The sequence below is a fragment of the Lepisma saccharinum genome, chromosome 1, assembly GCF_977018435.1.
Source record: "Lepisma saccharinum chromosome 1, izLepSacc3.1, whole genome shotgun sequence".
In the NCBI taxonomy this organism is placed as follows: domain Eukaryota; kingdom Metazoa; phylum Arthropoda; class Insecta; order Zygentoma; family Lepismatidae; genus Lepisma; species Lepisma saccharinum.
In genome coordinates, this window is record NC_139229.1 from 1,091,685 (window position 1) to 1,117,325 (window position 25,641).

Genomic DNA, 25,641 nt, shown 5'->3' on the forward strand with positions numbered 1-25,641 from the left:
AAGATACCACACGACTATAAGATCTTGTGGCATACCTCACAAAGTGCTTTATTTAACATTAATTTGTCATGTGTCCGTCTAGCCGCCCCCTGTGGCAGAGTGATTAGCAAATCGTGCTACGACGCCAGGGCAGGCCCGTAGCCAGGCAGGGGCCAGGGGGGCTGAGCTTCCTCTGGAACTACCATCAGCCCCCCCTGGCACTGAGGTCAGCCCCCTTGACATTAAATAAAACTGATCACATGAAAACAATGGAATCAACTACCCAATTTAAGAGGGAATTAACAAAATTCTTATTACGACATTGTTTTTATTCAATAAATGAATTTCTAAATTTGTAAATATTAAATTACATAAATTGTCAACAAAGAGGGTTCGGTTGTACAGAAAATGGAATTATACTATTTATATTATCACGTATGAAGTATTCACTATATGCTATTATTGTGCCAAAATAATCATTAATCGGTTCTGTATAGATATTGCATTCTTCCATGTTGTATAAGTTACATAGTTACTTTTACATCTTATTTTTACACTAAAAAATAAAAAAATAAAATCTTTGCTTATTATTGTGCTCGCCTTAAATATTGTATGTAATTTTACTCCAATAGTGTATTCTTCCTCTATTTAGATTTCCTTATGCAGAAGTTCTTCAAAACATTGCTGTAATTCTTGTCTATAATTGTATTAATATTTGTATTAGTGTATTTGGATTTCCTTCATGTAGTAGTTCTTAAAATCATTACTGTAATCCTTGTCTAAAATTGTATTAATATTTTATTACTGTATGTATTGTTATGTGACGATTTCCATACCTATGGACATAGGTCAACGGAAATAAAGAATATGAATATGAATATATGAATATTGTGTGTAATTTGTTTGCAGTGAAGAGTGAATATGTAGGTAGCTGATATTATTTTGCTAACAACTTTGGTGAAGGATAAATAAAGGGAGCATGAACAGCAGCTATTAGGTACATTCGTTTATCTTAGTTATAAGAAGTCTAGTAGCGGCAAGTATCTAGAGTCGTTTTCACGTTCAGAAGACACAATGGGCTCTTATGGGCAATGCTTTTCTTATGGGAAATACGAGTGCGCTGTTGTCAAATTTCTGGATTTACAAATTTAGCTTAAGTAAAATCGGTACCTGCAGTTTTGCAGGAAATTTTGTAGAGAATACGATGGTGAACACAAAAAACTGGTAACTTGCTTACATAATTTTAGATAAATTAAAAACGCAAATTTTCTGTGAAAACACAATTTTTACATTGTTTTCATTCCTAACGTTGAAACATCCGTAAAATTGAAGCTTTCATTATGAAAAAAATTGACACTGTTTTTTAATTGTCATAGGTGACGGTGGTACTCAGAATTTATCAATACTTTAAAGCATATTTGCATTAAAAAATATTCAAATAAAGTATGTGGAGATTTTTTATATTCGTGCAGTAGAAAATGTCGTCGCTGGCCATTTTTTGTTCTGTAATTCCAAGTAAAAACTTCCAGCGACAAAGTTGTGGAGAAAATAATGAAATTATTTTTTATAACCACTCAAAGGTTCCCAGAAATATTACTTCCATGCATTTGGAGTTTCTTTTTAACCCGAACCGCGCGCGAAGTAAGGAGACGTTGTCTGGCCATCTTGATCTGACTCACCGCAGCATTCCAGCTAATCACCACCAAGTTTTCCAGTTGTTATTTTATTTCCATTCACTAAAAATATGAACTTCATGCAGTTTGTTATAATAGAATTGAAATTACTTAAATTTAATAATTGACAATTATTTCCAATGCTGCTGTTGTGAGCAGCATTAGTGCTGTCGCAAATACACGTTGTTTTCGTTTACATTACTGTCGACATTAATGCTGAAATGAAGATCACCTTTCAGTTTCCAACGTACACATAAATTCATAGACACCATATTAACCTTTGAAAGGCTTTCCAACACGTGACAAAATATGGGGCTTCAAGATAGAAATATGACATGCCTTGCTTGAGTCATTCACGTCTTATCAGTTCACGTGGGCCATAACTCATTTGTTTGGGTTGCAACTTGAATCTAACCCATGTGCCAAGGTCCCCTTACTTGAGTGAGAGATCTACTTTGGTCTGTTTAGACTTTTTCCCTTTCCCGAAAAAGTGTTTTCAGTTGTGTGAGCTCTCAGTGATTTTTACTTTTTTAAGTGATTTCTGAAGTGTCATATTCTTGCATTACACTGGCGTGTGTAGTGATCGCAATGGATCATAGTAAAAAGGGTAACTGTAACGTTCACAGTATAATATTAATGTTAATAATTACATAAAATTATCATTATATATACAAAATATGTAACACCTTTATTGTGAAGGAAGGTCATCATTTCCCGGCGACATGAGCTAACGCTGTATTGGCAACACTGTGCGGTTTCTCCATAAGCGCCGTTGTCTCTTCTGAACGTGAAAACGACTCTAGGAGATTCTCTTCTCTAGACTTCAGAAAGTTCCTTCACAGGGGAGCAGCTTCTTTATCTGTACCTTCGTTGCCTCTGTTGTAACCTCCCATTTATACAGAAATCTGTGACTTTTATACTTTTATGTCATTTTGCAAATTCCCTCCGCATCTTCGTCAAAGGCTAACAGCTCCCAAGTTTTGGGAAGGAAGGGAAGTTTTATTGTTTCTGCCGGGGAGTAGAATGTACGCTAGGCACTTTTTTGTGGTGTGATATCTGTATCATGAAACGTAGTATGGAGTGTGTAGTAAGGGGTGATTTCAGTAGCAGTCAATTAACAGTTCAAGTGATATTTTAAAATATATAGAAAAAATGTAGTATTTGTGTGATATTTCTAAACTTTATGTAACTTAATGACCCCCCCTCCCCCACACACATAATTTACCTTAATTTAACACTGTTAAACTTTTGAAAAATGGAGTTGATTTACAAAGCCCCCCCTCATAACCCGTGAGCCCCCCCCTGGAGATCAATTCTGGCTACGGGTCTGGGCCAGGGATCCCGAGTTCGAATCCAAGTCTGGGCATGAATGTTTGTGTCATTCATCAATTTCATCACATCATCACTCATACCCATCTTCCCCAATTAGCCAAAAGTGGCACAAAAGCAAAGTAAAATAAAGCAAATCAATCAATGACTTATCAGTCATGTGTCTGTCTAAAGAAATACTAATGTACTCGTATGGTTGTTCCCTCAAAAAACGTTACTTAAATTTGAATTTATCATATTCATTCAATAATTAACACATATTATTGTGGCTGAAATGAAATTATATGTGAAAAATATATAATTTTTGGTTGATTTTCATTTTCTATGGGGGGCATGGCCCCCCTTGTCCCCCCTTCCAGACACCCATGGTTAGAACTATTAGGTCAAGTCATGTCTGAAGTTTAATTATATTTTTTAATATTTTTACCACATTTTAAGAATACATTTTTTTCTTTTGGAGACCCTGTTGCAGATGAAGGTTGACACTGTAATGCTCCTAAGCCTCCCCCCCAACCCTGGCCTGCATGGGATAGCTTAATTGGTGCCTCAGTATTATATGAGTATATTGGTAAAAATGTCAGTAATTTAATTTAGCTCTCCAAAGTCTGGTGGAGGCACATAGTGGTATGGATCCCATTTAAAACTGTAGGTCCAGTCCCGATTAGCCTTATTGTGCACAAAGTGTAATTAAAACACCAAGTCAATCAATCCAAAGAGTCTGTAATTAGTGGAAAATTCTGGAATTTTTATTATTTTTTTTATCAATGTATCACCTACCCTGTTTTTCTATAGGTAAATGTCTACTCTCCCATGGTTTAAAATGGGATATTATATTGTATGTTTATCCCTTATGATTCCTTAGAGAAAAAAATTAACTTTTGCAACATCCTCTACAAAGTTAGTCCACTGCTCCTTATGTCGGGAACATGAGACTAACACTCTAGGGCTTGCTGGGTTTAAAACACTATCTTAAGTTAGACACTGTTGTAGGTTCACACATGCAGACACTGTTGTAGGTTCACACTCAGGCAGGTTCATTCACTTCCTCTGCTGAGATGAAAAAGTAACGTCAACAATAAAAGATGATGACACATTTCAAAACATATGTACACGCTTCAACAACAACTTTACCAGTCTAAGTATAGTTGTCTGTGATATTCTGAACATTATTTGAAATAACAATCATTTAAAAATCTTAACATTTTACAAATATAAAACCTTAAACACTCAGATTCGTTACACTTTTTAACTTGATTAATGATGGTCAATAGACACTTCTGTTTCTTTATGCAGTTCTTCTTATAATCTTTCACAGTGCAATTGACAAAAACCTGGTTTAATTTTACTGAGTGCTGTAACTGGCAGGGGGATCTGATTATTTTATTGGGTTGGCAACTAAGTTCCCGCCGTTTTTTAAGGAAGGTGTTGAAAGGTTAGTTTTCAATAAACAGATACAAGTAGTTAATCAATAATGTATTCTCCTGTGTTGTTTACAACGTTTTGCCAACGTTCAACAAGGTTTTCAATACCTCGTCGGTAGAAATCACGTGGTTTAGACTCGAAAAAGTCATCCAACCAAGCTCTCAATTCTGCATCAGTATTGAACGAAACTCCCCGCATAGCATTTGAAAGAGATCGAAAGAGGTGAAAATCCGTTGGTGCCAAATCCGGAGAGTATGGTGGGTGTGGCAGCACTTCCCAACCATGAGCTTGAATGGCATCCTTGGTCATATTGGCGATATGAGGGCGGGCATTGTCGTGCAGCAAAAGAACACCATGCTGCCGATTCGGTCTTTTCTCTTGAATAGCCATGTTGAGTCGTTCCATTTGTTGCACATAGAGTTCCGCGTTGATCGTTTGGTTCCTTTCAAGCAATTCGAAATGGAGAATCCCTTCCCAGTCCCACCATACGCACAACATCGTTTTACGCGGATGAAGTTTGTTTCGCGCGTGGGGTCGCTTGTTTCCCGGGGCTCAGCCGCTTCATATTCATGTAAAGGCACCATTTTTCATCGCCAGTAACGATTCGGTGAAGAAATCGTTCCTTGTGTCCATGGGTTGCATGGTGCCGAGCAAGCAAACCAGCAGAGATTGTGGCTCGTTGATTTTTGTTGGTGACACTTAAAGTGTGAGGCACCCATGCTCCACACTTCTGAACCTTTCCCATCGAGTGAAGATGCTTCTCTACAGTAGTGTGGGAGCAACCCATTGTCTCTGCCAGTTCCCTTGTTGTTTGACGCGGATTTTCATGCAACAGGTGGTTCAATCGCTCTTCATCGAACTCAACTGGATGGCCAGAACAAGATGCATCTTTGAGGTCAAAATTTCCTTTTTTGAACTTCGCATACCAATCACGGGTGGTTCTTTCAGCTATAGCACCCACTCCATACACAGCACAAATGTTGCGAGCAGCTTCTGCGGCCTTAGAACCTTGATTAAAGGCAAAAAGGAGGAGGTGTCGAAAATGCTCATTCTTCTCAACTTGACATTCCATTTTAATGATCTGTAAATAACAAGAAAATGTGTCTTAGTAACAAAGAAACATAAATTTAGGTAGAACAATATATTCTCTTTCGCATGATGTACACCTTCGTGAAAAACGTATTTAATGTCATAGAGATTTTTCCAATTAAAAAAAAATGGCGGGAACTTAGTTGCCAACCCAATATATTGAAAGAATTAATTGCTTGTGTCTTTCTTTTGTGAGAATCCAAAGTTGTTTTTATGTGTAATATTTTTTAGATGATGAAAATGCCAGCCCTGCGCAGTTGTCTCTGGAATTCCGAGTGTTCCTTGTCAGTGCACAAACAGGGCTACACACGCAGGAAAGCAGGCAACTTCAGTTTTGGTTTCAGGAGGATTTTCCTGAAACAGAACAACCAACGGCAGCTCAGGAGTTCTTCAAGGAGCTCGTCAGTCCACAAGAATTCCCGCGAGGTAAGTACTGACACCAGCCTTGCAGAACTCTTCATATTTACTAATACATCTCATTTATTCAGATGGTTAATTGGGCAGGTACCTTACAAAGGTCTCTGTAAAATATTTTCTGTCACAATATCTAACAATGTATCATTACTAATCTATCAGCTGTGTAGTTTGCAGCTGGCAAGGGTAGCCTTCCAATGCAGTGCCCCCCCTTCCCCTTTGGCCCAGTATTCCTAAAAAAAAGAACGTCAAAGGCAGGAAAAGATGACAAAATAAGGACTGAATATTAGAAAGAAAGTATATGTAAGTCCTCCCTTTCGAAGTAAATTTAATCACAGTACTGCAGAAGGATCAGTGCTCAAAGTGGTGGGATGTTATCCCCATGGTTAAGAAAATCTGTGTGAAGCATCTCGCCAGCTAGGATAATTTATGCAAGCTTCTCCCCAACTGCTCAATTGTCATGTTGATCCATACAAGCATCCCCCACCCATTCCAAACTTGACTAGGCATCCTCCCAGCTACAAATTTCCGCATTGAGCACTGAATTAAGTAACTAACGGACTCTCTAGCCTTCTTAAACCTGAAGGTGTATGGCTGCAGCAACACAAGCCTTCCATCTGTCCCTATCCTGGGCAAGATCAATCCAATATTTTCCATCCTTACCGATTTCCTTTATGTCCATCTCAACGTTATTCCTTCATCTTCGTCTTGGCCTCCCTACAGGTCTCTTTCCATCAGATTTCCCCACAAGAATCCTGTATACTCTTCTTTCCTCTCCCATTTGTGCTATATGTCCTGAGAGAATTAATAAATATTTTGGCTCCTTGGATATCTTTGGAATATCCTGACTAATAAACATTTTTTTGCGGTATGATATCGGTAATGTCATCCATTGTCAAAATATCAATATTTGTATCAGGTCAGTTTTAGTTGCAGTAAGATATACTGTTCAAAATGAACGCTATATTTTATATTTCAGATTACGTAGGCTTTATAAAGAAAGTAATGAAGCTAATGCAGCACAGGTATACAAGCATAAAGAAGCTTGAAGTGGAGTTGAGACAGTTGGACGAATCATACGCTCCCCCTACGCGACCTTGTAAGTATTGCAATGTTTATTTGTTTTTTATAATCATATTTTAATTGTTTCTGTAAATAGGAAAAAGATCATACACAAAAACTTCTGATTTTGGGTTTGAAATAAGGTGATTAATTGTGGTGTATTTCTATATGTTGTATGTTCATTGGAACATAGGGTTTTTAGTTAAGATTGCTTTTTCAGTAATGTGAGAAAAATATATGCCTTCACTGAATATGTTAACGTTTCTTGCACTCCTTGAAGATAATACCTAAAGGAAAGTTACAAGTAGTTTTGCTGAAATTACCATAGAAAGCTCTGGGACGTCACCCATCTTTGTAAAAAAAATATTTTCATAACAATTGCATAGTCATCGTATAAACATTCTCTGCCAGCAAGTCTGTACTCTCCTAGTGTGACATTCTCACTGGTAAAAACGTCGCAAGTGGGTCCAAACTGTTTCTTTTTGCATTCCTTATGTTCTAAGTAGGGTATTTGTGTTTCTTAATTATTTCTTAGACCTTAGTTTTTGACTTTAGTCCAGAAGGAAATATCAGTTCTTTCATATAAATTAATTAGAAGTTACATGACGAAATTGACAGAGTAACGAAGCTCCCTAGATTCAATTTTTAGTATTTAATTTTGTGCAGTTACAATGTGAAACAGCTATAGGTTCAGTCTTGTGTAGTTCATTGTGCAACACATGAATTTAACAAACTTTGTGAAATGTGATGCATAAGGTAATATAATAAAATAGATAATAATCAGCCATTATTAACATTGTTAACTAGGTGAATAACCTGCCACCAAAGCAAAAACTTGAGGAAAAATTAATATATTGAATGTAGTGAATATATTTAAATTCTGCTACTCTACTACATATTATACTTGCAAGAGTATTCTTACTCTTCATATTGCTGAAAATATGTGTGCATTGGGAGGGGTGAGGGGGGGAGTGAGAATGATGAATGGAATTCTTGAAAACAGCTTTTTGTGTTTAGAGTTTACTATTTGTATGTGCAGTCAGGGACACTTCTGGGTTGTAACAATACCGTTGACTCAATATAATCGTTACAACTTAGAAGTGTCCGTGACTGTACAAAATGTCAATTTAAATAGCAATATTTATTTTTAGGCTTGTTTACATGTACCACTTTATTGTTTACTGTTGTTAAAATAATGATGTATTAAAAAGTAAATAATGATTATTGGTTTTATACTACTTCATACATTGCCCATGTAGCACAAAAATGTTGGCCCAGTGTTGGCAAATTGGTACCTATTTTGTGCCAATGGTGGAGAATTGTTAGGTCTGGTGCGGGGCACAGCCAGCTTGCAACAAATGCCAAAACTAAATTCTAAGCTCTACACCTGGCCCTCCTAATCTAACTGCACATGCATTATTAGACCTAAGCATAATTGTGGGTCAGGAATTGTTAGGTTAGGAGGGCCAGCATTTAGTTTTGGCATTTGCCCCCGCATCAGACCCAAAATAATTGTTGGCGATGTCCGCCAAGCCATCTATCTACCAAGCAACTATTTCCCAGCAGTGGGGCAACCATAACTTTGACTGCGACAATGCAAATTAATATTGGTCCAATGTACAATATTATCGCTATTAACAACCATATCTGCCAACAAAATTAATCACTGGCCGTATGTAAAATATTTGTTGGGAAAAACTACCAACTATTTCCCAACCATACCGACAGTCTCCCAATCTTGGTCCAGCACAGAGGCTGGACAACACAGCCTGTAGCCAGTGTTACCGCAGGTAACAGCAAAATGTAAAGAATTAAAAAGTTGTTTCAATAAAATGACAACATTGTTAAATACGTTAATGAACACCGTTGCCGTCAAGTAGATATTGCCTAGGACATTTTTTCTGCAGCCGACAGAAGCGAAGAGGGAGGCCATTCCGCTACCCTGAAGAGGCAACAGGGAAAGAGGACTTTGGGGCATAGTGTGCAATGGGGTTATTCATATGCCTGTTAAGGGGCCCTGTTGCCGTTCAGACCTACCAGATCAGCCAGTGTTGTCACATTAGATTGGCAGAAAAGAGCTAAATCCCACCTAAAATAGGAATACCATTTCTGTGAAGCAACTAGAGGTAGACTGCAGAGCCAAGGCTGGATTGAACTACAACTGAGACCAGTTAGGTAATAGACGAAAATATAGTTCCTTGGTGTGATTCGTGATTTGGACAAACCTTGCTCCAAAATACTAAGTTGGGAACAGTAGTGCGTACAGCTGAGCTTCCATTCCACAAATAGCGGAGTTCTGTCGTCTGCTCAGTGCTCACCACACAAACGTTTAACTGACCCGAGAAAAGTGTGGTTCTTCTTCTTCCCCTTCACACCTCATTGCAAAGAAACAGAGACAGATGAGGAACTGACAAGGGTCTACCACTATTCATTGGATTTTTGTGGTACTCATGAGTGGTAGTTTTTTCTAGGAGTGTTTGTGGCTAAATCACTGTGCTGATTGCAAAACAAGAATGAAATGAACAAATATCTAGCCTAAAGACATGCTTTCTTTACCAAGGGGGAGGGGGGTGATAACGTCATACTGATAGCCGGTAACCGGTAACACTTTTGAAAAAGTCACGCCACGCCACTGGTCCAGCAACATGTGCTACATGGATGATAAGTCCCCCTATGATACATGTAAACTGAAAAAGTATATGTAAATAAGGAGATACTTTGTATCACTATGTGACATCATTGTACAATTTTCTTAGCTCGCCATGGTGCAGTTTGGTACACAATTGGAACGTGTCAGCCAGATTCAGGTTTGAATCAGGTTTTGTGTTCACTAACTGCATTGAATTTTTTGCTGTTTGACTAGTGTCTAATTTATTAATTACCCCACTAGAAGCACAGGTGTGTAAATAATCCTGATATGTGTGTGTGGTCTCATGGAAGTTAGGGAGTACTTCTTAATGAATTACTTGTGCATGGTGCCTTATCAAAATGTTTTGCAGCCCAGCATAATAATTTGGTATGCAATTATTAAGTGTGCAACTTTATTCTTAAAATTATGTCTGCAGCTGTTTAATACAATAGAACTTTGAAAAAACTAACATTGTACGTGAAGTCTTCCCTTGTAATGTGACTGCATTTGAAATTGTTTGCAACACTTTGTAAGTATTTACACAACTATTTTGATGGTTTTTTCACCAATGAACATGTTACCATAGCAGCCATGAACATAAGGATAATACAGGAGTTTCTCTGATATTTTGTAATGGATAGATTTGATCAAAAAATATTTCAGGACACCAATTTTTTCAAGTCTTTTTTGGCAGTAAGCTGATGCCAATGGAGAGATATCAGCCTCATCTCCCCCACCTTTGCCTAGTCAATTGCACAGAATGTTGTGTGATCGACAAGGGTCAAAAGGGGGAAACAACTTCTGTTACAGTCTGTGGGAGCAAAATCAGTAGAAAAGTTCAGATACAAACAGTTTCACTGCTTGTTATTTGCAAAAAGATGAAAGTGAGAAAATGCAAACAACAGCTAATTGCTTGAAAATTTTAAATTGGGAAATAATTGTAATATGTTTGTTGTGTACGACCAGGAAAATTAATATTAGATAGGTAAGTCAGTAAGTAGGTCACAAACGTTTATTAAAGTTTACTACTAATAATAATATTTACTGTCAGATGCTGTAATTTTAATTTTTTATCTTTTCCAGTGTCAGCTGATGAGAGCATTCTGGGTAAGAGGGTCGCATTGACAGAAGAGAAAGTGCTGGAGTTGATAGAGTCGTCTTATCCAAATCCCATAACGATAGCTGACATTGCCAGGTATGCTTTCGTTGATGAAATTGATAAAGATTAGGATGTAATAGTTTTTATCTATCTTTGGAATACCATTACAAGAAACAGTTAGCTTTCTAACTGTGAACAGGTACGTCGTTAGAGGGGGCACGGGGGGCACTAGCCCCTGCAAACGCCCACATGGCCCCTGCAAATGTTTCTGTATTTTACTGGAAATTTTAATTTGATGGCAAATATTGCAAAATTGTTCTTCAGTAAATTTTGCTTACAGTTTGAAACACTGCTCCCAAATTTCCCACGGCATGAACGCCAAAGCAAGACTTGTACTCATTTTTCTACTTCTTACCTGTCGAAAACAGATGCAACGCAGGAGCTGCCGCTAATGATTTTATAGCCCATTCCGTTAAGGAAATTCGGAGGTCTTTTGAAAATGTACTTTTCATCCCTGCCAGGTCAAAATTCGGCCGATTGACTGGTAAGCGGTAACAAATGTCCCTCGGGATCGACATTACTCCTTCTGGAGCTCTTTGGAAACAATTTTCATTCCTGTCTGAGATTACAGAGACAGTCATAGTGTGGTGCGTGATAGATGTTGCAAGATAAAACTTCAGGGGGAGAGGGATTGCCGCTAACACATGGCTATAATGAAGAATAAGCCAACCCTCATTTATGATAACGAAGTATGTACTAAATTATTAACAATGATCTACATGCTTTAGATAAATTAGCTTTTCAAATTCTAAAGCAGTTTCTGTTATCATGTGTATAATTACTCAAGGAAGATGGCAGAGTGGTTAGCACATCACGCTACGATGCCAGGGGCCTGCGTTCGAATCCTGGCCTGAGCATGGATGTTTGTGAGTGTTCATTCATCAATTTCATCATATCATCACTCATCCTCATCTTCGCAAATTAGCCAAAAGTGGCACAAAAAGTGAAGTAAAAGAGCAAGTCAATCAATCATTACTCACAGAAGCGGAAATCTTCTTTCCATGGGGTAATGTACTCAACTTGTGCAATTTTGAGAAAACGTTTTCTAATTCCATTTCTAGGTTGGTTATTTTTCTTTGCTTTTTGTTAATCGCGGCGGTGAGGATGAATGATGAACTGAAGAAATGGTGATGGGACAAGCATAGTACACCCATGCCTGACCAGAGTTAGAGCCTGGGGCATCTGGTTTCATAACGTATTACGCTTACATGTCAGAAGCGGAATTTTGTAAAAACTGTAGAAGTGGGCTGAAAGTAGCATCCTTGGGTGCATAAAAAAACCATGTTCGGCTCACGCATAAAAATAAAATTAGCCAATAACTCTGCGAAATCTGTTATATCCAGTGCCATCAAATATTTAGTTCTTCAGTCACAAACAAGATTATTTTTTAAGAAATTATACCATAAACGTATGTAAAATTTATTAACCAGCGTCATCATTCTTGAAGTTCACAACCAGTTGGAAAACAGACAGGGACCTCCCCGAAAGTAGTGGGTAACACGATCACCTCGAAATTAAAGGTGCTAGGTTCGATTCTGGTATATAGTAGTATACCGTGGACTACATTGCTGCAAATTAATGAGGCTCTGGTATGTGGACTTACAGCCAGTGTAATCCTATAACTAGTTCTGTTTTGTCTTGTCAATGTTCCTTCATGATTGTCCTTTCATCTTATCATCATTCATACTCAACGCCACGATTAATGCCAGTTTTGAGAACTAGATATTATCGTAGGAATAAAAGGGGAGGATAACAATGAAGCAAAGCAGTAAATGTATCCACAATTTCCAAGTTCTTCCCTCCAATGTGGTCAAATTCACATTTCTTCTTCTTATTATTATTTGAATAAAGCATTTTCCCTATCATCAATTTCATCTAGCTACTATTCATCATATTCGTTGCGTTTAACTGACTGTAAATAAAGTGTCGCAAATATAAGAAAAATACCAAAACAATCAAGTCAACACTTGTGCCATCAAGTGCGTACGTGTATTTTCATCATGTTGGGTTCCTATTTGCCTGCCGTTTTAAAAGTTATTAGCGTCTATAAATCTACACCCCTGCTCATTTCTCTAAGAAACAACAGCACTACGTGCTTTGTAGTACTGAAGTATGAGATACTCTGAAGGCAGTTTCATCTTGACGTCAGAGAAACCCTCCCACGGTTGTAAACACAAGAGAGTGGAAAAGAGCCCAGTGGACCTTCTGGCTTCTGGCCCTGAATGCTGACGTTTGGCCGACAGTCTATCCGTTCCTTTTCATCCTTCCTCAATTTGCTCACACCCTAAATGCAAGTGTGCAGGGCAGTACCCTCAAATTTGTCTCTGGCAGCTTGAACACAATAGAATCACGAATGTACTCTTTCCAGAAATAGTTTATGACGGGAAATTGGTAGAAACTTTGTTTCACAAATAAAATAAATATGCCGCTGTTCGGTGTTGGTCTGTCAGAGAATTTGGACTGGTAACCTAAGAAAGAAAAAAAAAAAGTGGCAAATGCAAACCCCCATTAGCCACCCACCCCCCTGATGGAGTGGTAGCACATCGCGCTACGACCCAGGAGTCCCGCTTTCGAATTCCAGTCTGACCATGGGTGTTTGTGAGTGTTCATTCATCAATTTCATCATATCACCACTTATCCTGATCTTCGCAATTAGCCAAAAGTGGCAGAAAAGCGAAGTAAAATCAATCAAATCAATCAAGCAAGCACACCTCCATTACTGGCCTCGCCGATTGCACATTGGTAGATTCGCCGCTTATAATCAAGGGTTCCCGGTTTCAGATCCCAGCAGAGGCACACAGTGGTTCGGATCCCACTTTAAACTGTAGGTGTAGTCCCGATTAACCTTCCTGTGCATAAAGTGGTCTTAAAATGCCAACTCAATCAAGCAAACCCCCATTAAAATTAGCCACGATTATAATTTTTTCTTAGTATAATTTTAACCCCTGAGACTGTATTATCGTATTATCCACATCCTGCGTACGATGGTGAGTGGCATGCTTGTGAGTTGATTTTAATTTTACAACGTCTGTCAGTCTTTCTCTCATTCTCTCTATCTCACTCTCTCATATATATATATATATATATATATATATATATATATATATATATATATATATATATATTATATATAATATTGATTTATTTTATTTTACTTCGCGTTTTGTGCCTCGAAGATGGGGATGAGTGATGAAATGATGAAATTGATGATGGACATTCACAAACAACCATGCCCAAGCGGGATTCGAACCTGGGACCCCTGGCATCGCAGCGTGATGTGCGATATATATATATATATATTCATTCATTCATTCATTGTTTTCTGCCTAATTGGCAGGTTTTTCACTGCAATCTCCAGCTTTCCCTGTTCTCTGCCTTACGCTTCGTAATAGCATACGACCCAGTTAATTTAATATTATCCATAAGCTGATATCTCTTTCTTCCACGGACTTTTCTTCCTTCAACCATTCCCTCCAAGGCATCTCTTAGCAGGCAGTTCCTTCTTAGACAGTGTCCTAACCAGTTTCTTTTCCTCTTCTTGATGGTCTCCAGTATTGATCTTATTTCACCAACTCTTTTCAGTACGGCTTCGTTTCTTACCTTGTCCGTCCATTTTACACGCTCCATTTTTCGCCATGTCCACATTTCAAAAGCTTCGAGTCGTTTCTCTTCATTTCTTCTCAATGTCCAGGTTTCTGCACCATATAGTGCTACACTCCACACAAAACATTTCACTAATCTCTTCCTTAGACCTATGTCCATGGGTCCACAAAAAACATTTTTTCTTCTACTGAAAGCTTCTTTTGCTATTGCGATTCTCATTTTCACTTCTTGGTTGCAGCTCATGTCACTGCTTATAGTGCATCCGAGGTACTTGAAGCTATCCACTTGCTGGATTCTTTCACTGTTTGCTCTCACATTAATATTCCTTGGTTTCCGTCCTATAACCATTGCCTTTGTCTTCTTTACATTAATCTTCATTCCATACTGCTCACAGCTGCTGTTTAACTCTTCTAACATACTATTTATGGTTATTTCATCCTCAGCGAATAATGCCATGTCATCAGCAAATCTTATGCAGTTTATTCTTCTTCCTCCCAATTTGACACCTCCTGTGCCCTGGAAACAAGTTTTCACTATATCTTCTAAATAGATATTAAACAAAGTAGGCGATAGGCAGCATCCTTGTCGTACTCCTCTTCCAATTTCACAGCCTTCTGTCATTTCGTCTCCTGTTCTCACTTTAACTCGTTGATTCATGTATAAGTTGCTTAGAAGTCTTCTCTCTTTCCAATCTACACCAATTTTCTTCAGAATTTCTAAAAGTTTAACCCAATTCACTCTATCAAAGGCTTTCTCCAGGTCTACAAATACTACAAACACCTCCTTTCCTTTCTCTAAATATCTTTCCCCAATGGTCCTCAGTAAACCAATTGCATCCCTTGTACCTCTTCCTTTCCTGAAACCAAACTGTTCTTCCTCTAACTCACCACTGACCTTCGAGTATAGGCGTCTGTTCAGAATTCTTAGAAGAATTTTTGACGAGTGAGATATCAAGCTGATTGTCCTGTACTCAGAACATTTTCTGGCATTGCTTTTCTTCTGTAGAGGTATCAAAACAGTCTCCGTGAAATCTTGTGGCCAATCCCCTTTCTCATAGATTTCATTGCTTAAGTGTAGTATTTCTCTTTTTCCATCTCCCAGGCATTTGATAAGTTCAACAGGAATTTCATCAGTGCCCGTTGCTTTCCCATTCCTCATTTCTTTGAGTGCTTGCTCAAATTCTTCATTCAGGATATAGTATCCTTTCTCATCATCAGGCACGTCGTCTTCATTTTCTACATTCAGACTGTCTGGGCGATTCTCTTTCTGGTAGAGCTCTTCAACGTACTTTCCCCACACATTCGATATTCCTTTTTTGTCTGTGATTTCACATCCTTCCTCGTCTTCTATCATCCACATTGTTTTCCATTTCTTCTTTTGGAAGCCCAAGCAGTTTACTTCACGATACATCAAATCATACCTTCCTCTTTTTTCCAGTTCTTCAATTTCTTCACATTTTTGTTTCATCCATTGTTCTTTTGCCCTGTCAGTTTCTCTTCTTAGCTGGTTATTCAGTATCTTGTAATTATGTCTTCCCTCTTCTGTATTTACATTCTTCCATTTTCTCCGTTCCTCCATTTTTTCCAGCATACTTTCAGTAATCCATGGTTTCTTTGCACTTTTCCTTTCCCTGTAGCCTATTGTTTCATCCACTGCCTTCTGTAAGCAGCTTTTTATTCCATCCCACATCTCATCCTTATTGTTACAACTAGCTTTAAACTTATTATAGTTTCCTTGGAAATGTTCTGCAAATTTTTGTCTTTCGTCTTCTTCCCTTAGCTTCTCTAAGTGGGGTTTCTTGCTCACCTGGTTTTGGGTTATCTTCTTCAATGTAAGATTGATTTCTCCTATTAGCAAGATGTGGTCTGAATTAATGTCAGCTCCTGGCAATGTCTTCGCATTTTTCAAACAATTTCGAAATCTTTCTTGTACCAGTATGTAATCTATCTGGTATCTTTTACAATCTCTTGGACATATCCAGGTGTACCTCCTTCTCTTATGTTGCTGGAACAGTGTGTTTCCAACAATTAGGGAGTTTATTTTACAGAAATTTACCAGGCTTTCCCCTCTCTCATTTCTCTCGCCTAATCCATATCTTCCTACTGTACTTCCATCCTGCCTTTCTCCTACTACAGCATTCCAATCACCCATTACAATAATGCACGATCCCTTTCTCTCTTTTTCCATCAATTCCTCTATCTTCTCATAGTTTTCCTCCACTTCTTCTTCTGACAACCCACTATGTGGCATATACACTTGAATTAACACTAAGTCTTTCTTCTTTCCTTGAAGTTTCACCATTATAATCCTGTCATCCACATAACGCACTGCTATAACTTTATGTTTCACACGTGGTCCTAGCACTATTCCCACACCACGGTTTCCTTGTTGATCACCTCCAGAATAAAACATCTTGAACTCATCACTCACTATTTCACCATTCTGTTCCCACCTCACTTCTGATATTCCCATAACATCTACTTTGTTTCTTCTCATTTCTGCCTTTAAGTTTTCTAGCTTTCCCGACTGTAACAGGGTTCTGACATTCCACGTTCCAATCCTTAATCTTACCTTCTGTTTGCTTCTCTTTTCCCCATCAGTGTCCTTTGTCATAACGTGTCCTTCCCAGACATCCCCCTCCCGGACATCCGAATGGGGGGCTAGTTTACGTCCGGAATATTTTGCCTTGGAATGACTCATCATGATTGCAGTTTTTCTAGGGAAAAGATATATGCGGTAGCTTCCCGTTGCTTTCCGCACACCACTCTCTCTTTCGCATCTTGAAAGATCCCAGGGGGCCCCAACGAGGAGGTGAGGAGAGTGGATTTGACTAAATGAGCCCTCCGGACTTCACCGAAATTCACTGCACCAAACGTATGGTGTTTGGATATAGGTTGCATATCAGTTCCATCAGGGTTTTTGACTCAAGGTCGAGAAATCCCATTTAGCCTTTGCTATATATATAAAAATCAAAGAAGGTAAAAGGAAACACTCACCGGACAGTAGGAAAATTCAAAATTTTCGCTAATTTATAGCATCAACGGTTCCGTCTTCTGTTTCTTCTCACACCGATGATGCTATAAATTAGCGAAAATTTTGAATTTTCCTACTGTCCGGTGAGTGTTTCCTTTTACCTTATTTGATTTTTACTTAGCCCTTTTGGCCCTCCTTGCTTTTATCCATTATATATATATATATATATATATATATATATATATATATATATATATATATATATATATATATATATATATAAATCAAAGAAGGTAAAAGGAAACACTCACCGGACAGTAGGAAAATTCAAAATTTTCGCTAACTTCATAGTATCATCGATGTGAGGAGAAAGAGACGGAACCGGTTTCCTTTTACCTTCTTTGATTTTTACTTAGCCCTTTTGGCCCTCCTTGCTTTTATCCATTATATATATAGAATAAAAGGAAGGAGGGCCACAAGGGCTAAATAAAAAGTGAAAGAGGAGAGAGAAAACACTCACCAGACAAAGAAAAAATTCAAACTTTCGTGATGGTATGTCACATCTTCAGGAGTAGAGAGACGTTGTAGAATTAAGTGACTAGAGGGAAGAGTAAGCATGACCTGCAGTGTTGCCAGGTCCCGAAGGGAAAGAAAAGTGTTGACAGTACCACAAAAAAATATATATAGATGGTTCTTTCATCTGGCTTGTCGAAAACTGTGAGTTGTGGGGAGGGGGGGTTGGTTGGTTGGGAAAAGGTGGTGGTGAGGGTGAGGATAGGGGATGAGGGGCATTACTGGGTGGCCTTGTTCAGGCCTGGAAGTGTGGTTGCATTCATGGTCGATATGTAGGCCCTCTCCCATCTTCTACGTATTGAGGTGTTGGTGGATTGGGGCAAGGAATGGACGATCGCTACCTGGAAGCAGTCATTAAAAGGAATATTGTGGTGATTGGTGTGAATGGCAACAGCAAAGTCCAGGTTTTGGGTAGAGGAGCTGTGGTTGTTGATGCGGAGGTTCAGGGCTGTGGATGTTTCCCCCAGGTAGAAACTCCGACAGATGTTGCACGTGAGGATATAAATTAGGTTAGAGCTGTTGCAGGTTCCTTTGGGGTAGAGGGTGAATTTGCCGGTGGCAGTGTGGATCTGGAGGGTGCGGGAAGTGACAAATATGGGGCAGGTTTTGCACCTTGGGCAGTTGCATTTGTGGGCAGGTGCAAGTTGATTGTGAGTAGGTGGATTGTGGTGGACCAGGATGTTTTGGAGATTGGGAGGGCATTTGAAGACAACTCTGGGCTTGTCAGGGAAGATATTTCTGGTGTCAGGATCACTGTGCAGGATGGGAAGGAGGGAACGTAGAGTGTGTCTGATTTTGTTGAGGTGGGGGTGATATTGGGTGACAAGTGCAGGGGGATTGGTGGCAGGTTTCTTGGTGGGAGTGTATGAAGCAGCTCGGGATATTTGTTTGGTGACAAGGGTGGAAGGATATCCATGGTTGGTCAAGGCTTGGTGTAAGCAGAGGTTATAGTTCTGTTGGGAGGTGGCTGAGGTGTTGAGGCGTTGACGTCTGAGGGCCAGGGAGAATGGGATGGCTACTCCTTGCCCCAATCCACCAACACCTCAATACGTAGAAGATGGAAGAGGGTCTACATATCGACCATGAATGCAACCACACTTCCAGGCCTGAACAAGGCCACCCAGTAACGCCCCTCATCCCCTCACCACCACCTTTTCCCAACCAACCCCCCTACAACTCACAGTTTTCGACAAGCCAGGCGAAAGAACCATATATTTTTGTGGTACTGTCAACACTTTTTTCCCCCTTCGGGACCTGGCAACATTGCAGGTCATGCTTACTCTTCCCTCTAGTCACTTAATTCTACAACATCTCTCTACTCCTGAAGATGTGACATACCATCACGAAAGTTTGAATTTTTTCTTTGTCCGGTGAGTGTTTCCTTGTTTCCTCTCTCCTCTTTCACTTTATATATATCTATATATATATATCTATATATATATATATATATATATATATATATATATATATATATATATATATATATATACTCATATACATACATATATACTCATATACATACATACATATATACCCACATACATACATACATATATACCCACATACATACATAATGTTGGTTGTTGTTAAATTTCTTAATGGTTTGATCGATAAATTTTTGACATTTGGGCCCCCCACCAAACTGATGAACCTAGCTATGTCCCTGACTGTGAATAACACAGTTGCATTTAGAAAGTGAGCATTCAGACTCTCATTAAATTTCTTTAGCTGGCTGTAGATGCTCATACAAAATAACTTGCAGGTTCATTATAAAAATTATGATTGAAACATCTCCCATGAATATTTTTTTTTAATTGTCATAAATGTGTCTTGAGTCTCCATCAAGGAAACACAGAAGTAACTTGAAGCTTTTTTTAAAGTAACTGTAATTGAGTTAATTGCAAAATGACAATTTTCTAACATCATCATCATGCTTCGCTGTTTCCTGCCTCTGGCTGGGTCAGCATAGAAGTCAAGCCTCTCTATTTTTTCCTGGTCTTCCACCAATCCTCTCTTTCCACGGTGTTCTAATCTTGTCCTCTTCTCCTAACATTCTACACTATCTGCTCTTTCCGACATCTTGGTCTCCCCCTTGGTCTTATTCCCACTCCTTGTGCATTGTAAGCTCTTACTGGCAGTCTTTCTGCATCCATCTTCATGTGTCCAAACCATCTCATCTGTGCCTGATCTATCCTGTCCTGAAGCTACACCACAGCCACTGTCTGTCGGATCTTCTTATTCCTTATTCTATCCCTTCTAGTCTTCCCCAATATACTCCTTAAAAATAGCGGACAGCTGAAAACAAAAAATTCGAGTTAAGACACAATTTTCTAACAATAATTGTAATATTATTTTCCTGTAGTTTACGGTTATTACAAGCATAAGAAAACAGTTTTTCGTTGTGACATTTCAGGAGAACACACGCTCCCTTCATTAGACATTTATTTTCATTTTGACTAAAGATACAGTTATAACAATGGTTAGCAATTTTTTAAACAAAAAGAATCCATTATATAATGGTTGTTGTCAATGTTATATTGTTGTAATATAGCAAGTTAACTGTGAAAAGAAGCAGTCTGTTTTATTTTTATTTCAGATAATTATTACTTTTTTCTTCTTTTTTTCAATGCAAGCAATGCGTACATACAAGAAAAGAAAAATTGTAATTCCAAAGATTTTAAAAAGTAACTTCTAAGAGTAACGCACTTTGAAAAATTATGTACATTGCAATTTAAATACATTCTTAAATAAACATTTTGTTACTCTGAACAGTTATCTTCAATTTTAGTGTAGAAGTTACTTTTGTACACTAAACGGAAAATGTATTTTTCCATTTATTATGGATAGAACTTCAAATTTAGTTTGATGAATTCGACACAAAATTTTAAGTTCAACAAAAACACAGCTGGCTATACAGGAGTGACTATAATTATGTGATACTTCAACACAATGTAATGTTATACGAAAAAAGGCAAAAATATAGTGGTATTCTTCTATACAACAAACTTTCAAGTGATATAAGAAAGATAGAATCACACCATCAATTTAATATTTGCTGATTCATAATTTTTATTAAGTTAAGGAATAAACATGTAATGTTTAATCATGAATTGTACTTCCTGGCTTTGAATGTATGTCATTGTATAGCCCATGAGGTACCCAGGGCTCCTATTATTGATCTGTGAATCAATGTAAAATTTTACTATTCTATATAATTTTATTACTATAATTGTCTTGTGGCATGTCTTGTGTTTGTGGCATGAGATTCACTGTAACATGGCCAAAACATTAGAAATCAATCTAATCTAACCTAATATAAACATTACTCCCGCACCGTGGCTGTGCGGTCTAAAGCATCAGGCTTTGGGCTCTGGCTACGGGACACATGCAGGTTTGAGTCTCCTGAGGGAAGCTAACAACTTTTCTCATGAGATTTCGGCCTGTGTATGAGACCGGTGGCCATCCACCATCATGAGGAAATTTGGGAGCTACGAAAAAGTAGCATAACCCGGTCATGGAAACCTACAACGATGATTGTGGATTCTTCATGCGGACCACACATCACCCCGTAACTGTTTGAGAGATCTCTCACCTCGACAGGTGGGAGTGAGGCCGGCAGTTAGTAGGTAGACCCTGGCCCTCACAGGCTGTTGCACCACGAGTTAACGTAATTATTAAATTTTCATTTCTGATAAATGTTTTGGACTTGTGTGAAGCTGAATGGTCTTCATTCACCATAGACACCATTATGTCTATTCTATGTAATGTATAATTCAAATTTCATTGTATTAAACTTCTAAGATGTGATAGTGAACTGCAGCTATGAAAACATTTGTAAAAATTCTGAAAGTACTGGTTGTCCTTACTATCCAATTATTTTGATTATTGCTTTGCATATCCTTACAGGGAGAACCAGTGGGAACAACAAGAGATACAGCCTCTGCTGGATGAACTACTCAACAAAGGCCTTATTAAAAATATGGACAATGGTGCTTTCACTCGAGTTGTACAAGATGACACAGATGTCCAGGTAACTTAAACATATTTATGAAGTCTTTCGGAAAAGTGCCAACAAGCAAAAGGAAATGTTTTGTTTGCCTTGCAGTGTCTAAGCTTTCCTCAGGCAAATATATCATATGATACATAAATATATCAATGATATCAACATTTGATCATATATTTTGAACAATGCTGAATAAATTTGATTTTGTTGTATAGCAATTGCAGTTTAACACTTGAAACTTGATTAATAGCATGTTAACGCACCATCAAATGGTCTGGGAATTTACTTTAAATATGGTGAATAACCTGGAAATATCAAGGAATTTAAAGGAATTTACTTTGCCAAAATGAGTGTGAGTTCTGCGCTGTGACAGTGTGGTCTAAGGCATCAGGCTTGGGGCTTGGGCTACATTATGCATGCTGTTTTTTTTTTAGTCTCCCAGGGGAAGCGTAACAACTTTTCTCATGAGATTTTTTGTTTATGGGGCCGGTGGCCACTCACCATCTTAAGAATATTGGAGAGCTGTGAATGAGTAGCATAACCTGGTCATGGAAATCTACAACGACTGAGGGTTCGTCATGCTGACCACACGTCGGTCACCTCGTAACTGGTTGGATGATCGGCCATCTCTGCTGGGACATGTGGGAGTGAAGCCAGCAGTCGGTGGCTTTCATGGGCTGTGGCACCACAGGTTGTTGTTATTATTAAAACGAGTGTGAATCCTACAATTGCACAATTGATTTCAAACGTGCTGTTTTCAAATGAATCACTGTCAACCACTTTCATAATTTCCTTGGAGTGAGAACCTCACTTTTAAGTGCAACATGCTTTCTATGAGTCAAATATGTTTACATTTCAAGTGAACAAACTTTCTGTGATGTAGAACTTGCCAAACACTGCCAACTATTTGCTGCATAACTTTAAATGTTGTTTTTAGCATTTGAAAGTTAACTAATATATTCAAAGCAGCTTTGTTGGTCATTGATTTGATATTTTCTTCCTCTTTTGTTCAGATTGTGAAACAAATGCCTACAATTGTCAGCTCAAAACAACCCACAATTGCCATAATAACTGCTCAATACTGTGAAAAGCTGGCTGTTGATGCAATGATAGAGAACAAGGAAACGTTTGTGAGGTACACAACAGTAGGTGAGTTATTAACTTTTCTTTTATGTTCACTTGTATAAATGATTTGTCATTGATTATTCTATAGTAATGTTACGATGTTCGTTATGAAGAATGTAATTCTTAATCATGCTTGACATGATGAACATGATTCTTAAAGTGCAAAAACATATTTTCTTTTTCTACACATCTAGTTGCTCTAAGTTCTATTAATTTAGTGGTCTCTGCCACCTTACTTCCCCTCACCTACACCATGCCATTGGAACTTGTACATTCCAAACAACAAGTTTCGGTAAGGGTGTGGTGGTAGCCACTAAAATTAATAGAAGTTAGAAAAATGGACATGCAGAAAATATAAATACGTTCCTTTTGTTTTGCGAATAACTGCTACGTATGATGACATGGAAAATGGCTTCAGTGTTCCATTATGCTTTCAAGTCATGCCTTTGATAAGAGAAGATTGTTTTCTTCAAGAGCAATGTGGATATTTATTCTGAGTGGGATGTAGAGTCTGGAAAAAATGACATTGTTAAGGAATCATTAAAACACTCACTGAATGACAGACAACCCATGATGGAAGGTTGTTTTTCAGGATAGGGTTGCAAGTTGTAAGAATTCCAGTATTTTCTTTCTTAACAATGACAATTTACTCCTAAGGCCAACCGCATGTTGCTTTAATAAAACAACATCTACAGTTTATTCTGAGAAGTTTATTGTGCTTCTCACTCAGACGAACACAAGTGCTACAAAAAAAATATTCGAGAACCAAAACAGTTGAACATCGATAGTGCAGCTTTACACAGACTACAACCTATGTAGTATATTAACTCTTGAATTCTCGTTTGTACACTTTATATGTTTATTGACAAAAACACCCTACACCGCAAACCAGATCTGGCATGATGAGATGCAACATGACACGACATGCCTCGATGAAACACAACACAATGAGTCACAACATGACACAGCAAGACGATTCAATTTGTTGGCTAAAATCTGATTGCAGATTTCGTCCGTGTACACTGTAGGTCTAGGTCTGCCTTTTTAATTTGAGAAGCTAGTAACGATGCATTATAAGTATAACAGTTTACAGCAGAATCTATGTATCAATGTGTGTGTTGATTTGATATATCAGTTTATTGAATATATTTCTAGATATTTCTAGCAAATAATTGGTCAGAAAATATGATATTAACCATTTAAATGTAAGATTCAATGATTACGTACATTTAATTGCTGGCTTCAAGTTGTCCCAGTTTCCGGTCTGTGATTAGATGTCTGTGTCTGAAGTCAATGGACTGGTGTAAGTTCAGATCATTCTGTCACAAGCTTCTCCATGCAAGGCAAATTCCATGGGCCTTCGTTGTTTTGTCGCAAACCATCACAACTTGGTTGAGTCAAACGCGTCATCCGGTGTGCAGTCTCCCATAAAACCTTCACTGAGACTAGATGGTTTGCTACAAGAATGACTTGTCGCTTCTCATTGTGCCAGATCCGGTGTGAGGCTATCCTAACCGTACAATGCACAGTTAGGTAAGTAAATTACACCAGTCTGCACTTATATGAAATATTGGATATTACTATTTGCCTACACCAATGTTTTTATCTATCACATAGACAATGTTACTTACATAGTAATTAATACTTGAAGATTAGATTTGAAACATTATTACAGTGGAAAAGTTCTCATTACATGTAGGATCAGAAACATTGTGGTGAAAAAGGAGAGTAAGACAGTTACAGTGCCAACAATGTTTAGAAACACTATTTTAACATCACGCTTTCCAAATTTTGCTTTTGAAATGTGTACACAAGCAGCACAAAGAAGTAATATTTAGATTATAACATCATTTGAAATGAACTCATGATGTGTTCCATGTCCCCAAGTTTTCAAACTATATCCGAATACAGATTTATATCATGTCTATAATTTCAATAAAGTACTACATACTTATTTATTGAATTACTTGTGAGACAAGCAGTACTAAAAGTACTGAGAAAACACATGCATTGCATTACAAACTTTTTTATTTTGTTTTTTAATGATTTTGCATGTCCCCTTTTTTTTCTCCAAATTAATCAAAAGATTGCTTGTATTTTTGTAGCACATATAAGCAGGCAGAAAAGGAAATTCAAGAGGCTTATATTGTGCACCACTTCATTGACAAATTTTTTTTTAGTATTTTTCGTAGATTAACAAATGTTTTTGTTGTGCTACAAGCTAAATCATAAGTGGCAATTATATGTTTGAACTTGCACGAGCACTTACTTAAATACATGTATGTTTGTCCACGTTGATATATTAACTTATGAACTTACATGTTGCATTGTAATTTATGAATAGATTATTAATATATTTTTTATTAAATTCTTCAAAAATGATTGTGTAGTTGACTAGTGTAAGTCACAAGATATTGTGACTGATAAAAGTTATCGTGCTATCGGGGTGTAAGGGGTGCTCCTTCCACGTAGTGCACCCAATAGTCAACCTCACTTCCACGTAGTGCACCCTGGACTGCAGACTAACGAGGCTCTGGCGACTGGCCCCTTGGCCAGTATAATTTTGTTTGTATTGTCCTGTTCTTTTGTCCTTGTGTGTGCTGAGTGC

The 25,641-nt window shown here is 38.0% G+C and overlaps 1 protein-coding gene across 4 annotated transcripts in view; it reads left to right on the plus strand.

Moving 5' to 3' along the window:
* LOC145992054 (uncharacterized) overlaps positions 1 to 25,641 on the plus strand; it is a 161,471-nt gene that overhangs the window by 103,808 nt on the left and 32,022 nt on the right. For all 4 annotated transcript variants that reach the window (XM_083128223.1, XM_083128214.1, XM_083128231.1 and 1 more), the window contains exons 4-8: positions 5,724 to 5,918; positions 6,886 to 7,005; positions 10,681 to 10,792; positions 21,812 to 21,935; positions 22,922 to 23,057. In XM_083128223.1, coding sequence (XP_082984349.1) covers positions 5,724 to 5,918; positions 6,886 to 7,005; positions 10,681 to 10,792; positions 21,812 to 21,935; positions 22,922 to 23,057 — 687 coding nt within the window. The remainder of the gene's footprint in view (positions 1 to 5,723; positions 5,919 to 6,885; positions 7,006 to 10,680; positions 10,793 to 21,811; positions 21,936 to 22,921; positions 23,058 to 25,641) is intronic.